Below are 18546 nucleotides of genomic sequence, written 5' to 3' on the forward strand. Positions count from 1 at the left end.
AATCATGGTGGGTGGAGCATAGACTCCAAAGCTAATTAATTACACCAGCCTGTCAGGTTTCTACTCTTATACCTACACAGTCTTATACCACACAGTTATGGCTAGATGGTAAAACTTGGAAGGTCCAACTGTCTAATTTCCTTTTCAGGAGATATTTTTCAGTAGATATTTTTCCCCAATCCTTACTCTGACTGTAATTTTGTATTTCCGTTAAATTGGAAATCTAAAAATGCTCCAGTTCCAAAATAGATAATATGCAAACCATTCTAAGCATATAAATGCATGAAATTTGTATATATTTATACTAATAAATCAAAAGCAGCCTTAGTTTCAGAAAATAGCATGTTACATGTGTCTTCCCTGTCCAAATAGTGCAAAAGTCAAAGAAACCTAACCGAAGCCAAACAGTGCTTTTGGTTTGAAAAGGCAGGAGTAGCCTTAGTTCTTGCCTCAACTTCTAGAGCATTTCTATTTCAAAATGCTATCCAGTCATTGGCAGGGGGAGGTTGGATTCTGGTGTTTAGGATCATACTGTAACTTGCTAAAGTTCAATTGCCTGGCTAAATATAAAAGTTTATTTATTTTTGATACAGATAGGGAAAAATAATTTTATACATGCCTGAAGAAATGGGAGAGAGTAACTCAAAGTAATCCTTGTCTTGAAAATTGGCTAGAAAGATGTTCTGAATATTGAGGCTTGCACAGAAATATCCCAAGAATAGATTTTTACAAAATTCTGCTTCATTAAGCAGCGTTTAAAAATATGAAGGACTTCAGAAAGTATAGCTGGAAATTTTATATGAAACATTATACCCCCATAAGGTTTTCTGTATTATGTCAAATTTATGCCAACTTTTTTCCAAGAGTGAACAGCACTCAGAGGTTGGAGATGAATGAAAAATATAATTTTCATTATCATAAATGTTAAACGTTTTATTATTTTGGGGAGCAAAATTTGCCACCCCAAAATGTGTCTTTTGGCATGTGTATTACTTTAGGATGATTTTTTAAAAAAATTTATTTATTTATTCATGAGAGACAGAGAGAGAGAGGCAAGAGACACAGGCAGAGGGAGAAGCAGGCTCCATGCAGGGAGCCCAATGTGGGACTTGATCCCGGGCTTCCGGGATCAGGCCCTGGGTGGAAGGCAGACACTTAACCACAGAGCCACCCAGGCATCCCAGGATGATTGTTTTTAAGAAACAGAAGACTCAGGGGTTTTTCTTTTTTGCCTCCTCCATAACTGCCTGAAAGTATTTAGATACAGGATCTACTCCAGGAGAGAGCTATCACCATAGATAACTATAGTATAATATGAACTAGGCATGGTAGACAGAGAGGAACCGAGCAAGTGCTGTTTGATTCAGGTCCTCTCTGTGTCCCATTGTTTCTGGATGGATCAGGAAATATTTGTTTACCAAATATTGACTTTTTCAAACCCATACCCCCTTCTCCTTAGCTACCAATGTCATATAAGCCTCAATTGCCTGACTGCCTATGGGCCTCATAATCTTACAGAGTCCCCATATGTATGTAATTAAATTGGATTTTCTCCTGTTTATCTGTCTCATGTTAATTTAATTCTTAAGACCAGAAAAAAAAAAAAAAAGCTTGAATGGTAGAGGAAAATGTTTCCTTCCTAACAATTACAATTTCTGATTTTGCTTCTTTCAGACACATCACTATGCAAATAATTAGCACAACCATAACAGCTAGATAATGTTTAAGAAGAATCACCAAAATGGGGCAGCCCTGGTGGCGCAGCGGTTTAGCGCCGCCTGCAGCCCAGGGCTTGATCCTGGAGACCCTGGATCAAGTCCCACGTCAGGCTCTCTGTATGATGCCTGCTTCTCCCTCTGCCTGTGTCTCTGCCTCTCTCCCTCTCTGTCTCTATGAATAAATAAATAAAATCTTTAAAAAAAAAAAAAAAAGAAGAATCACCAAAATGTTAAAAATTGGAAAATTGTTCTTGTTGTAAGGAGTTGCCACGGAGCAGTGATACGGCCACTAAGGACGACTTACTCTCCAAAAACACTTTGATAGAGAAGTTGGTGTGGGAGAGGTTCCCAAGCATGAGACCATATGTCTTTTCAGCTAACACATGGCATCAAAGACCAGCAAGGTAGTGTTTCTCCTGCATGTATCCCTGAACAATTTAATCCCTCAGTCATAATGATCTCAAGTCTGTTCAGACTTAAAACAATTTCTTTGAACTCTTCCTGTGAACCAAATTTTTATTTTTAAAAATAGCCTTTTATTTCTTATTTTACCTTCATAATGATAAATCGAAATCACCCAAGGGGGGAGTCTTCGGTACCATCATCACATATACATCATGTGTAATTATATATAATTAGTATATATATGTTTATTAGTATATAGATGTTTAGATACTGTTTTCTTCATTAATTCTTGTCACATGCAAAAAATGGAAGTATTCAAGGTTTTTCTGGTTTGACGACATGATTTTCCAGTACTTGTTCCAAGTTTCTTTTATAATCATTATTCCTATGAAGTCATTCAACTTGGAAATAATTGCTTGCCAAAACTGAGTTTCTCTGGTGAACCACTCAACACAGCTTTAGTTTTATAAAGAACACCATTCTTTGTGTGCTGTTAATCTTGGCTTAGAAACACCACATATTATTCTTCCCACTTGAACAGTTCAGCTCCTGTTCTCTTAGTTATACTTTGGAACCATTAGACTTACTGCTGGAATATAAATGTATGAGTCACTCAGCTGGTGACTCTTTGAAAACAGATTTTCCAAGTATAGATATATGGACTCTTTGCTCATAGCAACATGTGGTTGTTAAAAATCTGAGGACTTCCCGAACAGTCTGAAGATCTGCCTCATATAAGAAAAACTGTTTGCATTTTAGTAGATGGCGTTTTGTTAATCTGATTTTAACTTTGGCATTAAGCAGCTATGATACCACGTTCCAGTAGTTGACATAGAAGTTAAGTTATTCAAATAAATTAGTGCTTCCTGTGCAAATACTAAGCACATAATTGTAATTTTTTATTTGCTCTTTTAATCCCATTTAGTCCCATTTAAAGTAGTGCTTCTGAAAAGCTATTAACAGAAGGTCATGAGAATTTGATAAATCAGAAATTCAGGTATTTGGTGGATTATCCTACAGAATAGGAAATAATTTCACTACCAATTTATTTTCTAACCCAAATGATTTGAAAACCTTCAAAATGAGACACTGTGTTGATATAGGATGGACCTGACTTAATAAAAGAAACAGCTACCAGGGTATATGGCCCTTATGGCAAAGCAAATTGAAAATGCCTTTCTGTTTCATGTTCACAATGAAATCTCTGAAGGCAAAGGATTTTCCCTTGTCAAATCAGAGTGAAGTTATGTCTCCATGTCTTCCAAATTCTGAGAAAGTGGGTCATGGATAATTACCAGGCAGGACATGTTTGTAAAAGTGTTTTGCTCATGAGAATTCTGTATACAAATGCAAGTACTTTATACTGAAAATGTAATACATGAAATGAATGATGCTACTCCATCAAATTAGAATAAGGCTGTTGAAAGGGAAATCTCCAAAAATGATAGAATTTATAGCTGTCAAATATACATACTTTTGGAAGTTTCATATTAAATATAGCATAGGATTGTAGATGATTTACAGTATCTTTTGGCAGAAAAAAATTGTGAACCTTTCAACATTTAAGAGTTCATATGAGACATGAAGGGATATTCTAACAAAAATATGTGCTTCGTGTTCAAACTGATTTTATCAACCCAAGAAAGTTTATTCAATTATATGTGGTTCTATTTATACCTTCAAGAAAAATTTCTGGCAATCATAGAAGTGGATTTTATTGCCTTATTTAAATTTCTTTCCAAGTACACTCACCATCTATAGACACAAAGGTGATGAGAAATTTTGACTTTTAATTTTATGGATTTCTTCACACGCACATGTGCATGTGTACTGAAAATGTAGACTGCTTCTCTAAGAATTAGAAATAATGCAGGAAGGGCAGTTTTAACATACCTTGCAAAGGCCGTAAACTAAACAAAACCCAAAATAGAGTATCAACCTTTTGCCACTCCTGTTTCTAATTGTGTCATTAGAGTAGAAAACCGATAGCCTACACTGTATCTCCCTCCTGTGCATTTCAAAACAAAGTTTAGACATTTAACATTCTTTCTTTTATTGCTTATATAACTCAACTGCAGGGGACAGAAAGAATCTTGGAAAAGAATATGAAACAAAACTAGTATTAAAAAGTTTTACATAAAATGAGCATGTCACAGTAGGTTCTGTTTACTAAGTGATATATATATCATAAAGGAGATGGGAATTGAAGACATGTAATTTAGGAATCTGTTAATGGGTCTACACAGTAGAGAAGACACAAGTCAAACCACATCAGTGAAACCACTTTTATTTTTATTTTATCCACATAGATAACTTCATATGTCAGCTACAAAAATCATGAAATGAAGAACTGATTGTGAAACTGCAAACTCAAAACCACTGGAGTGAGAAACAGGTTCCCCCCAGAGGACTGTTAAAAAAAATAACCAGAATACCATGGATTCATATTTAAGTAGTAAACATGTCATATATTTAAAAATAATAAATATAGAACAGCAGTAGAGAAACTATAGCATAAACAGCATGAAGTATAATTTTATTTCTTAAGACAGATGAAATTTCTAGGCACAGTTTTAGGCATTAAAGAGGACACAGAGGCATAGGTTAGTGTGCGCTGCTCTGTACAAAAATACAGTCTGAATAAATTACATTGCTAGCCATACAATTAGACATCACTTACCAGTCAGTTCATTGCATGTTTAATAATATACAGGTACATGCTAATCCATATATATCATTTATATTTCAAACACATAGGTCTCTCTATATTTGTCTTTAAAATTTACATGTTGAACTTACAAAAAGCTAAATAGTTGTGCAAGAAATCCAAATAACTAGCCCTGCTGAGTATTTTATGCTCTATGTGTGTACATGTATATATCTAAGATAAACAATGGATTTATAGTTAACAGTTTTGCTTGTAAGAAAACATCAAACAAACCTAAAGCGGCAAAGACATAATGTAGGTGAAAATTCACGTGTTTATTTTGATAGACGATACCATATTTCGGATGAGCAACAACTTTCATGTTGTACTGAGTTCGTTAGTCATGAAATACTTTCAAATATTAGTGATGGTAGAAATATAACATAGGGCTCTTCACTGGGGAGAGGAAAAAAGTTATAGAAGAAATCTACTTTTCAGTGTACTGCAAACATGTGTGCCTTAGCCTATAACATATTGTCATTTTCCAGCCTGTCATACTGACAGAGAATGAAAACTTGAAAAGACTCGAGATGTGGTACTGGTCTAACAGCACACTGCATCCTCCACTAGGACTAAGAAAAGTGCCTCATTGATGTCAGCACCAAAGTACTGTTCTTCCATTATTCAGGAATAAAGAGACTCTCTCACAATAGAGAGTGGTTAGTAACCGAAATCCCTATCCAACAAATATCGTATTTCTCATGCTGCTCTGACAATACGCAATTAACTGCAAGACAGTCTGGCCCAGATTTTACTATTTCTCAAGAAAATTGCTTCAAAGGATTATATAATACTAATATTTTTCTGGAAAACTTCACCCATAGTTTCTTATGATTCTAGAGAGAATCATATACTTTCATAAAGGTTTCTCTCTAGGATGCATTTAATTACTTTTGTCTGTCATTGCTAAAATAAGATTCAGCCTGGTTCTTCATATTTACTTTGTGATCCTACAGAAAAGTCACAAGATAGGAGGGTTTTTTTTTTTTTCTAAGCATTTGAATAATAAAATAGATTTTTTTTTCTGTTGTTTTGGCAAACAGTTCATAAGACATGCTGAAAGCAGAACTCTGTTCTGGGAGGTAAACCAAATTATTAAATACTATTGATGTAGTCCTGCTCTTAACGGATTTTGCAATACAATAGAACATAAGTATGTTTTAAATGATTTTTCCAATGCTTCTTTCTGCAAAAGGGCCAAAACCAGGAATACTGTTTTAGTGCCTTTGTTAACAAAAATAATTATTTATAACTTTTATATTAGAACTGTATATTTGATATAAAAATATGTTTACAATTAAACTATCCAAATTTGTATAGTAAACAGGATTAACACAAGTTTGCAGTCTGAGATTAGTGGCAAACTTATTCCCTATCATTGATATTTCCTTCCATTTGAACAGCCAACAAATGATTCCTGTAACATAAATCCATCATAATTGTGTGCACAAATCAGTTAGCCCATTAGTTCACTTCAGAGGACCAGGTGATCACCAATGAATTCTACTCCTCTACTGAGACATTAAGACATTTCTATAAATCTATCACTATTCTTTTATTTTTTAATAAAGACATTTAAGGTACTTGAAAAAAAAGCAGCCTTCTATTTTACTGAATTTTTAACAAAATGATCATTCTAATTGCTACTCTTCGTTGAACTATAGTGCTTACAGAAGAATCATGAATTTTCAGGTTAACACCATTGCAATTTTTCTTCTTTACAATTCTATTAAAACTTTCCAGTGAAACAGTAGAGAACAGAGAGCAAAAGCTTTAAAATATATGTACTTTTGTACAGTAAGTAAGTGTGAATACCAATCTAAGCCTCTTAACGTGTACAAGGTTAGTGTTCAAATCACTTCACTAGAGCAAATGTTACTTTTATGTGTAATAGGCAAATGCATGTATAGGGCTACGGAATAGTTTACTACCATGTATACTAATGGTTCACCTTCTATAAAAATATTTAAGCTTGTTACATACGCACAATTATTTGCGGTAATGTTTGGTAAATGATTTAAAGGGTACTTAGGACAAAAGCAACTCATGCATAGTTCTTTCTAGTTGCCCCAGGGAAAGTAGAGACTCTCAATTGTCCTCATTCTAGATACGGCTGAGGCACAATTTCTAACCACATAATGAAAAGCACATGTCTCCAAGTCTTGACTCCTTTCCCAGGGAGATGCTGACTGCCAAAGCATTGCCTCCCATTCAAAAAGACTATTCTTGAAGGTAGAATCTATATACCTTTAACCCATTACACTCAGAACTCCCATTAGGTGCTGAAGGGCAGTTCACCTTTCAAAAGCTCACTCAAGCAAATAACCAATGGCCAATTTAGTCATTGGGTGGGATAAGCAGGTAATAAGGACTCTATAGCAGTGGAATCCTTGTCAGAGCAAAGGAACTTCTAAATGTTTCTTATGCCAGCTGCTCCCCTGCAGGCAATAGGAGATTCAGGCATTTCTCATTCCAACTAGTATCTCACAATGGTTGCTGTCATACAGACCCTTTCACTTGTCAAGAAAAATGACATGAACATATTGGAAGTTTGCAGCATTTGCCTATGTCTAATCAGCTCTCTTAATTTGTGCAGGTCCCTAAAATGGATGTAAAAGCTGGTTATGATACTGACAGCCAAAAGGCAAAAGATATTAAATCAACTGAGCAAACTGCTTGATACTCCACAAGTGTTTTAGAAAACAGTGAGTTAGAAAAGATACAGAAGTAATCCTTTTGTTGGATGGTTGGTTGTTTTTAAAATCTGAGACTGTTGGTTCTAGTAGTAGTCTTCGTAGTTCTTAGGGTTCAGGCAATAAAGGATGGCACCCCCAAACGAAAATATAGTTGCACCCCAGGCCAGGCCATAACCCCAGTTGAACTCATGGTAAATTTTCAAGCTCACAGTTTCAATGAACTTGATTGGGTAAAGGACCAGGCTGCAAACCTGTAAAACAACTGAAAGAAAAGTAAGTAGAAATTAGAAACATGTTATTTGCAGGAAATAAAATGATACAACATACAAATATATATGAGAATTACTTTTTAATCAAACATAACAGCCAAAAAATTTGAAGCACTGCTTATTCTAGGTGGTATACCTTAAAACATTAATAATTTTTTAACAGTTTCACAACAGAGTAAGAATTAGTCTACTAATAACTAGTAACTCACTATAACAGTATTCGATGAAATAATTAGTACAATATAATAATTTACATGAGCATACAAAGTAGTGATTCTCACTTTACAGACATGCATATATAATCATCACTATTATGCAAGTAGCACTATAAGCTAAACTGTTCCACTATACAAAACCTGTAAATAATTCCCCGAGAACAGTGGCCCCAAACACCCCAAACCCTTGCTATTTATGCTCTTGAGGAAGTGAGGAATTCAAATTCATTTGTACTGATGAAACTGGTCAAGCTATGATTTAAGACAGGCTTTTCTTCCCACTGCTTCTCAAAACCACATAACTTAGCTGACTATTCCAGCAACTCCTACCATGATATCTTCGCTTAAATTCTTCTGATCAAAAACAGTTTTCATTCCTTTCCTCTCATCCTTAAGAAGGGGCTCAAAAGTCATCTTTGTCAAGAAGCCACGTCCAACTCTACTTTTGTAATAGATATAACAGATGATGTTGATATATTTGTTCTTCACCTACTTTCAAAAATGAATTAAATCAATGAAGGCATGGGAGATAATGGTACTGAAAACATAAGCTAATGATGACTCCAACAATTGAGCACAAAACTCAGCTCTTCATTGTTAGCTAAATCTTAGTTCTTAAGTCAGTTGTCAGGGCTAACAGGAAACTGTGATGAGTCATGCCTAATGAAATAAAACAAGCCAATTAATAAGGAAAGGGTTTTTTTTTTTTTTAGTATCTAAAATTAAAGTGGTATTTATCCTGTGGGTATTTCTATATAGGAGACACTAGATTACATGAGATGATGTCTTCCATCCAAAATCGTAACTTCATATTGCATCAACTATTATATAATTTCTACTTTATTTAAATCAACTTAACTAGAATTTATGGGATGGATCTGCCTCATTCTCTACTATATGACAGCTTCTACCCTCAAGAAACAATCTTTAAAAATCTGGGGTACTATGTAATATGGGACAGGGACTGGCAAGCTACCAAATCTGGTCTGTTGTTTGTTTTTGAAAAAAAAGTTTTATTGGAACACGGCCAGGCTCATTTATTTATGTACTGTCTGCACTACAATAGCAAAGCTGAGTAGCTGCAATGGAAAAACCATGTGGCTCATAAAGCCAGAGGTGCTTACTATCTGGCCCTTTATATAAAAAATTTGGCCAACCCCTGGTACATAAATGTTTAGTCAAAATGATTATCATTTAACTTCTCTTTAAAATACTGTGAATTCCAAAAGTACAACAAAAAATGTAACAATTAAAGAGACAAGAATAAAATCTGATATAGTAAAAAAGATAACAGTTTATTACATTTTTTAAAAAGATTAGTAGGATGGATAGTGTGTTTAATTAAACTAGAGTTTTGTGCTTTAAAGTCTATGCTCATGTATTCTCAGTACCTATAAAAGATCCTTATTACCAATATGATTAATGTTCCTAGAAAGTCTACATTAATGGTCCTCTCTCTAGCATAAAACTGATGAACTCCAGAAAATTCATGAGGGTGTGATTCCGCAAAATCATTATTTTCTAAAAGGTTCTGACTAAGTGTCAGGTGACCTTTCTGGAGCCAGATAGAAGAATTTGAAACACCTCTGCCATGCAGTTCAACACTGCTCCAGGCCAGCACTGGCCTACCACAGTTCCATGCTATAGAGAGTGGATGAATAGGTCCATATGAAAGGAGAATCTCTTGGCATCTAAAATCGACATCACACCTTGTTTATAGTTTAAAAATCTCAGAAAAGGTTTTAAGTCATTGTTAGGATTAATACCTCATTATATAACCCACACTTCCTCTACTTCCAGCCAGTAAATGCTAAATGTGTATCAATTAAAAAAAAAAATTCAGCTGGCTCTGTGACTTTGTGAGGGGAAGGGTGCTTTCATGTATTAAATGTCTTAAAACTTATAAGAAGTCAATTACTATCAACCATGAACTACAGAAAAAAATTACAAAGTTAGTATGTATGTTTAAAAAACAACAGCATTTCTCCTCAGGTTTTTATACTTAAAGCATGACTGATCCTGCTGGTATATGACTGAAATATAAATGTGAATTAGGAATAGTAATTCATTTACTCCTTCAAATTCAAATTCATTCATTCAATAAATGTTTGATACAGTTTAAGACACTGGTAATAAAAGTTGCCACTCTCCTGAGAAGGCAGGCCATTAGGGAACAAATGCAGATTGTGGCAGGAACTGCAAAGAAACATGAAAACACAAGAACCTAAGATAGAGGAATGGAGGCTACTCTTTCAGATCCAAAGCTGAGGAGGAGGAGTCATTTGAGCACAGACCTGAACAAAGTGAAGGATGCAGGTCAGGTCAGTATAGTGGGGAGAGAGCCGTCTGGGTGGAGGGCACAGGCAGTACAAAACTCTCAATTCAGGACTTCAGGAAGGCAGCACAGAGAACAAGGCAAGAAGCAGCATGAGATGAGGTGGCTTGAGATGAGACAGCAAAAAGAACCAGGGGGCCCATCCAGGGATGGCCCTGTGAGCCACGGGCGGGGCTCTGCATTTTATTCCAGGGATGATGAACAGCTGTTAAAGGAGCTTGAGCAGAGAAGTAGTAACTGATCTGAATTCTATTCTAGAAGGATTATATGGGTTCTTTTGTGAAACAGCCAGTCCCTAGGGTGAGTTGTTTACCTAGACTGCTTTTAATATTCATTTCGATGTGTTTTATTTAGTAAATATTTGGCCTCCATGGTATAATACAATGACATAATTTCCCTCTAGTGGAAAAGTGGAAATACAACTCCATTAGGCTCCACTGGCATATTCTCCTGAGCAGCTTTCTTAGAGATAAAGCTTTATTGTGTTGTAGCCAGATGAAAATTACCCTAAAACGCTTTATGCCTCTGAATTATTTTACTCTCTTTAGAATCACTGAGAGAAATGCACGTAATAGCAAAACTGAGAAAAAAAAGATATATAAGCCTGCATTTATAAATAACTTTTTCTATTTAATAAAAATACACAGAAGCAGGTAAAGATGCCTCCTTGCCTTGTTTAGATGCTGTGAAGGGAAAAAACAAACAAACCTGAAGAGTCCAGAACTCAAGAAAAACATTATCACACTTATATTTCTACTTTACCACCAATCAATGAAACATAATAGACATTGGCTGCAGAGGCAACATAAGTAAAGTCGTGTAGCCTTTTAGAATTTGAAGGGAATTTGAAGTTCATTTTATACCTCTCTCCACTTTTTTGAAAAGAGGCAACAAAACTACTAACCATGAAATTGCATGGATAGAGAGGCATGACAAGAACTTAGAGGTACTAATTTTTGTCTTATGTGTAGTTTTCTTTAGGAGGATATTTTTCAGTGCTTTCAATGTTGAAACATTGAAAACATTCAATATTGAAATATTCAATATTTTCTTTGAAGTGGATAGTTCAACATTTATTGGACGTTGACTCTGTGGTAGGTGGAAGGGATGATACAGGACATAGCCCTTGACCTGTCATATTTCATACTTTATGGTGAAAACAGACTCATAGATAATTACAAATGAATGTGTTCAACAGTAATAGCAGAAGCATGTTCACTGATCCATTCATTACATGTTTACTGAACTCCAATATTCCAAACACCATTTCTGCCTGGAGAAAGAAGGGAGGGCTTCAGAGAGGAAGCACCACTCGAACTGGTTCTTGAAGGATAGATAGGACTTGGTCAGAAGACAAAAATGAAAAGACCTCTGGGAAAAAGCAGCAGCTTGTAGAGAGCTTAGCAGTATTAAGAGGGTGTAACCTATAGAAAATTCACATGGTTGGAATAAAGGGTACATTCACATGGAAATGTTTGGCTCACACTCTAAAAGGCGTAGTGTGCCATAAAAATGAGACTGGTTTCTACAGGGACACATCTCAGAGCTTATTTTAATTGTAGATCCTGTTGGTGCCCTATCCATTTGCTTTCATCTTCATCACTCCGATATAGGTCAGCCTGACTTCCAGCTGTCAGCAGCGCCTGCACTTCTTCACCTGACTTTTCCTCTGGCCACTAAAGCTACTTTGCCTGACTGTGGGGCAGGACTGGTGCTCTGGAACATTAACACTGTTGTCTCCCCAGCATCCCCTCAGCCCTCAACGATGACTCTCAGAACTCGGTTTCCAAACACCCAGTTCCCTAGTTCTTCCATTGAAATAACTTTGAGGTGTGTGTTGTAAGCTGGTTTCCAGAATTTTTCCAGGAAGTTTAAGGTCTTTATTGCCTACCTTCCCTTCTCTCACTTTATGTATCCCTTCTTTTGACTCCCAGATTAAGTACTTGTACTGATTTCCTTGTCTTAATCTGCCTCTGGGAAAACCAAAGGGATGAGTGGCAAGACCCAATGTGCATTTGAGAGCTACACCTCATGTGTTTGTGCGCAAGACAGACTATAAACAGGAAGGAGACGAGAGAAGGGAGGCCCCTAGGACACCAGTCAATGCAATGGCTACCTGTGTGCAGTGAGGACTAAGGTGACACCAGCAGGAAAGACACTGCACAGAGGATGAAAAGAAAACCTCAGTAGCTGAATTCTAGGAAAGGGAAAGGAAGGAGTCATGTAGATATTTTAAGTCAGATATTACCATTGAAAGAAAGTAGGGGAAGTTCAAATCTGGGAACAGAGATGTTCTACTTACAGAAGAGTTATGCCCTTGACTAAGGCAGTAATGGGGGCTCGTGAAAAGCTATAGACTGAGAAGATAATTTAGAGATAGAATTGATGGGACTTGCCAGTCAAGTCTCTAAATATGGAATTTACAAAAAGAAAATGGTAATTTGGAGAAAAAAACATTTGCCCATGAAGGATTAAATGAAGCGATCTTCTTTTCCTTTTTCTTTTTGAAGATTTTATTTATTTGAGAGAGACAGAGTGAGTGAGCCCACGGGCAGGAGGAGGGGCAGAGGGAGAGGGAAAAGCAGACTCCCCACTGAATGCCAGAGCCCTGTGTGACGTGAGGCTCATGACCTGAGCGGGAGGCAGATGCTTAACCAACTCAAGCACCCAGGTGCCTCCTTTTCCTTTTTAAATTTAATCTGTAACTACCAAGAGTTGTAGTACATATGAAATTATCAGTATTGATACCACAAATTGTTCTAGCCAAAGGGTAGTTCGATACTGATAAAAATCTGTGAATAGAACTCCTTTTCAAGGGACACCTGAGCAGCTCAGTGGTTGAGTGTCTGCCTTCGGCTCAGGGCATGATCCCGGGGTCCTGGAATCAAGTCCCGCATCGGGCTCCCAGAGGGGAGGCTGCTTCTCTCTCTGCCTAGGTCTCTGCCTCTCTGTGTCTCTCATGAATAAATAAAATCTTTATTTAAAAAAAAACCCTCCTTTTCAGTATGAAATCTAAGTTGGACACTGGTTTTTCTGCAAAATCTAGACTCAAAATACTTCCAGCCACCTCACTGTACAACAGGATGGTGAAGGGCTGCAAAACACAAGCCTCTAATCAAAGATAGCTCAGAGGCGGAGTTGCAGGATCCTGGGGAGAAAAAAAAAATCACCATTCTGTGCAAACATTCATTTACAGAAAGATTTTTGCAGATAGAACACAAAGGAAATATCATTAATAAAATTAGGGGGATTCTGTTATTTAAAATCTGAATTACAAGACTGAGAATCTTCTGCAATTTTTATTAAAGGCATTTAAAAAATGGAAACAATCATCCTAAGTCCCAGTGCGGCATAAAAAAGATCTGCAAAACCAGATGATAAAAGAGGACCCAGAGAGAGGCAGTCCTTTTAATTTCATCAAGTTTTTAGGGAGAACTAGATGCCAGTTATGATCCCATCATCTATTACCTATCATTGTCAGTTACACAATAAGAAATATGCTATAGTCATGTGTATTGGAAACATGCACATTTTCATGATAGGCAATGATTCAGTCATGCTGCACTGATCAATGTGTGGTCTTCATGACATCTCAAATTGCTTACTACCTTCAAGTGTTGCCCTCAAGAGGTGGAATAACGAGCTACAGGATGGACTCCCAACTGCAGTACACAGTTGGCAGCTGAATTCAAAATTCAAGGCTGATTCTGGTCTTGTTTTCTCCTGTGTTATACACACCCAAGTAAAGAGGACTTGAAACCCTGGCTCTGCAACTTATTAGTTGGATAACCCTAGAAAATCACTTAACCTTCCTGAACCTATTTCTTCATTGATAATATGGGGAAAATAAATACCCAATCTTAAAATTGCTATATTAGAGATAGTATATGTGAAGGGTCTAGCAATGTTGCACATGGTAGGTGCTCAACTGATTATTGTCCACCTTATTATTACAGATAATATGTTATTCTGAAGTCCAAACTTCTATAATCAGTGAGTGAGAGAGTTGTGAGACAGTGTTTTAGATGGGCTGCAGTGATGACTCGCTCTTAGCAACTAATCAGGCAGGTGACAAGCCCACACTAAATTAGGGACTTCAGAGAAAAAGGGAAGATGAAAAACCTTTAAGATACGTTTGGCTGTCTTTATGACAGCCGGTTAGTCATCAGCTTTTAGTAAATATCCTTGGAGTATATAATCTAACACCACGGCAATATAGCTACATACTAGAGGTACCCTACATGTATTCATTAAATAAGTGAAGGAAAACATGAATAAATGAAAAAATCATTTTTGTAACTATTACTTTTATGAGCTGTTTTGGTTTGAGCTTTGTGTTCACATAAAACTTGCTGTTTTGTAAACTGCAAAAAGATAAATGATTTAAGAAAAATTGAATTATAGTTATTTACATGCCTGCTTTTCCCTGTCAAATTATAAGCCATACACCTTAGTTATTTTTCCATCATTCATTCAACTATCTACTGAGCACCTCATTGTACCAGGCATTGCACATGGTACTGAATTAATTATGTAGTCCTGTGTAGAGATGTTTCCAAGTGGTAGTGCTGTGTTTGTTTTGATTTTATGTACTGTATGTTTCAGCAGAAGAAAATAATATTTATTTGCTGAGAAAGATAACATTCTCTGTGTGAGCACCAAGATAAGGCTTGGTATTATTTGAAAAAAACATTTTGAGAAAAGAGGAGAAACACAGACCATTTTCAAGCAGACCGAGATGAGCAAGAAGGGGAAATGGCCCAAATACATATTTACAAAGAATCACTAAACTGAATTACAAGTGAGACAAGCCAACCAAGAGAATAAGTATGTTTACTATGAAGCAAAACAAAATAAACAGCCATGATTTTCACTAGCATTGTATCAAGTGGGCAGATTTTCCAAATTTGTTAATCTTACGCTCAAATCAATAATGGATTATTATGTGTAATGAGTATCTTTTCTAGAAATCAGCTTCAGGCAACTCTTTAATGGTTTTTCAGATGGGAGAGAGAAACCTTTTCATGACACATTTCAAATAACCAGTAAGTTTTACCTTGCTTATATGCACTGTGAACACTAAACTAATGGTTATTTCAAAAAAAGCTTCCATAAGCACAGTGTCAAAGAGAATGAGTAAAATTAAATCACAGCACATGTACATTTTTAAAATTCAACAGTATAATGCTTGCTTTAGGTCTCAGTGGGTAAAATATGAATATATGAATATTGCTGTAGGGATTCTTTTCATTATTTTAGAATTTACTAATACTTGTAAGTAGCTAGAGCTAAATCAAAATCTTTATTTTGACCAAATCCATTACCTTTAACTTGTGCTCATTTATGGTATGTTTTCTGTTACAACCAGTACTTATTTTCACATTTTCATAAATTTTGCTATACTTGGGAAAACATACAGAGCTTTTTAGGAAAGAACTAGAAACTCCTGTTTTTCTAAGCATGTTTATAATAGCTGCTATAGAAAATGAATTTCTTTATAGATTCTGCATATGCTATTATGTGGTAAGTTAAAGTCTAAATGAGATAGTAACTAGGTAGCACAATAATATTGGATATTTATAAGAGAATGTCTTAGAGTACCTCTAACTCTCCTAAAATCAGGAATATCTGAGTCTTCTAAAAATTTTTCAGAACATAATTCCAGTTTTAAAGAATGGTATGCCATTCCAAAATAATTTATCAAGAAATTCTACCACAATTAATTATCTAATCACTATGTTAATAAATCCTAGCTGCAAAGACAAATGTATATTAAAATTAAAATATCTAAGTTATTTCATCCTAAGGATAGAAAGATACGTGATAAATCCATGAACCAAGATATAAACTAGAAAACTGTGATGGAATCTTTAGGAGAATCTTCATATTGTACTAAATGATTCACAATAGAGGTCTTTATTATACATTAGATCAACAAAAAAATGATAGTGTGGCCACTGCTCAAGACTTCAAAATATTTTTTGTAATACGGTTCTCTACTCTATTAGAAAGTAACTGTGGTGCTATTTAGCTAGTCTTCTGGGTCTCTTAATGCAATGTTCTGTCTGTAAGAGGTACCTAATAAACAGCTGAATGAATGAATGAATGAGTCAGTAGTGAATGAGCCACTAGTTCAAAAGTCAGTAGCCTCCTGGCCCCGGCTCTGCTGGTAACTACTATGCAATCTTGAGCAAGTCACTTAAGAGATCTGAATTAGATGCACTTCTAGATTCCTTCAGCCCTCTGGACCTTTGTTTTTATGACACCTACATTCTGATCAGTCTGTGGATATAAAAAATGAATACAAACAGCAGGGGGCAGCAGAATACTTCTGATCTTCTATTTTTAGATCAAACTATCCTTCAAATCCTGAGAAACTTCATCTGTTCCCATCTTTAAACAGCTTTAGAAAAAAATCCGTCTAACAGCCGAGATGGTTCTGTCAGTGTCTCAATTATTGACAGTCACAGGGGCTTATTTTGCAGTCTTCAAATCAGATGTAACTGACGGGAAATTGAAGGCACTACAAGAATATTTCAGTTTGAATAAAAAAGAACAATATATTCAAGGCTATTCTTTTTTTTTTGCAAGGCTATTCTTATAAATGAAAATTAAAACACATAAAGTAATGTGCTGAGTTTTTAGTCTTGTAAACCCTCTTTCTAAATACTTCCCCGATTTTAGCAAAAGCTCCACCTTACCTTGCTTGATATTTTCATCCAGGCTGTGCCTTATAGAATAATGGTTGTTAAATTACTAACTATGCCGCTGACCACATGCAACTGAATTGTCTGATGGTTCAAATTCTAGATGATCATTTTTCATTATAAGCATGTTTGTTTCCACACAGATTTACACCTTTAAGGCTGTGTATATTGGAATTTTTTCCAGTTTCAGGTCAGAAAAAAATAACGTTGCCTTAAAAGCACCACAGGGGCAGTAAAAGGGCTGGGGGGAAGCTAAATGTAAAGAAAGACTGTTGGTAAATATATCTGCAGCAATTTTTAAGGCAATAGCCCTGTCAAGCACTATTACTTATCCATGTTTTAGAAGTTTAAAAACTGCCACTGTACAGGGCGCCTAGGTGGCTTAGTCAGTTATGCATCTGCCTTCAGCTCGGGTCAGGGTCTCAGGTCCTGGTCTCCAGGTCCTGGAATCGAGCCCCATATCAGGCTCCCTGCTCAGCGGGAGTGGGAGGGCTTGCTTCTCCCTCTCCCTCTGCCAGCAGCTCTGCCTACTTGTGCTCTGTCAAAAAAGTAAATAAAATCTTAAAAAAAAAAAACTGCCACTGTGCTCCGTGAAATACTTAACACACTGAAAACTAGTAATATGACAAACCCTTAGTCAATTTACCTTAAGATATAACAAAAGCCTCTCCATTTGTATATAATGCAGCAACCACATGCTGCTTTTGCATGAGAACGGAGGGATGGTAGAAGGTTCCTGAAACTTGAATACCAGTGTGAAAATAATTAAGTATATATTTACCTGCTGCAAAAAGCATGACAGCAACAGGTCTGTAGAAGCGCCTTCGAGATCCCACGCAGATAGAAATCAAACCCACCAGGAATGCAATAAGAATGATGGCAGCACCGCCCAAGAGTAAAGCCAGAGTAGCAATCTGCCAATCTGGAAGGAAAAAAAAAAAGAAAAGTATTGCTTTTAAGCAGGCAGTCCTCAAAGAATCAACAGAATGATGTTCAGCAGCCTGTGTCTAGCTGCAGCTAAATACATGTGATCTTACTGCATGCTAAGCATCGAAATTTTTTTGCAACAAAAATTTGTATAAATGTCCTTATTCAGGGAAGTCTCTTATGCTAAGCTCAGCAGCGTTTTTAGACCAGGGATTTGCCATGCTTTCCGAAGACTCTTATTAAGCCCATATGGTAAATGTGGTGTCCTTTCCATAACCTATTTTCATTATTATTTCTTTCTTTTTCTATTGAGCTATGAAGTTTACAAATCTTAAATATGAAAGTCAAAAACATGATGAAATGTTATATATATTCATACCCCCATATAATAACCACCATCCAGATTAAGATCTAGAACATTCTCTCCACCAGAGTTCCCTCATGCCCCTCCCCAGCCAATAATCATCCTCCCACCCAGGCTAGTAATGGTCAGCTATCACCATGGATTCATTTTTGCATGTTCTTAAACTTTATGTAAACGGCATGAACTCTTTTGTGTCCAGCTTT

The 18546-nt window shown here is 36.1% G+C and overlaps 1 protein-coding gene across 1 annotated transcript in view; it reads right to left on the minus strand.

Moving 5' to 3' along the window:
* Positions 1-4394: 4394 nt before the first annotated feature.
* TMEM47 (transmembrane protein 47) overlaps positions 4395-18546 on the minus strand; it is a 30442-nt gene continuing 16290 nt past the window's right edge. Inside the window, exons 2-3 of the mRNA XM_025439572.3 lie at positions 17834-17974; positions 4395-7788 (exon numbers count right to left, since the gene is read on the minus strand). Of these exons, the coding sequence (XP_025295357.1) occupies positions 7610-7788; positions 17834-17974 (320 nt within the window). The 3' untranslated portion in view covers positions 4395-7609. The remainder of the gene's footprint in view (positions 7789-17833; positions 17975-18546) is intronic.

Source organism: Canis lupus, chromosome X (assembly GCF_003254725.2).
Source record: "Canis lupus dingo isolate Sandy chromosome X, ASM325472v2, whole genome shotgun sequence".
Lineage (NCBI taxonomy): Eukaryota > Metazoa > Chordata > Mammalia > Carnivora > Canidae > Canis > Canis lupus.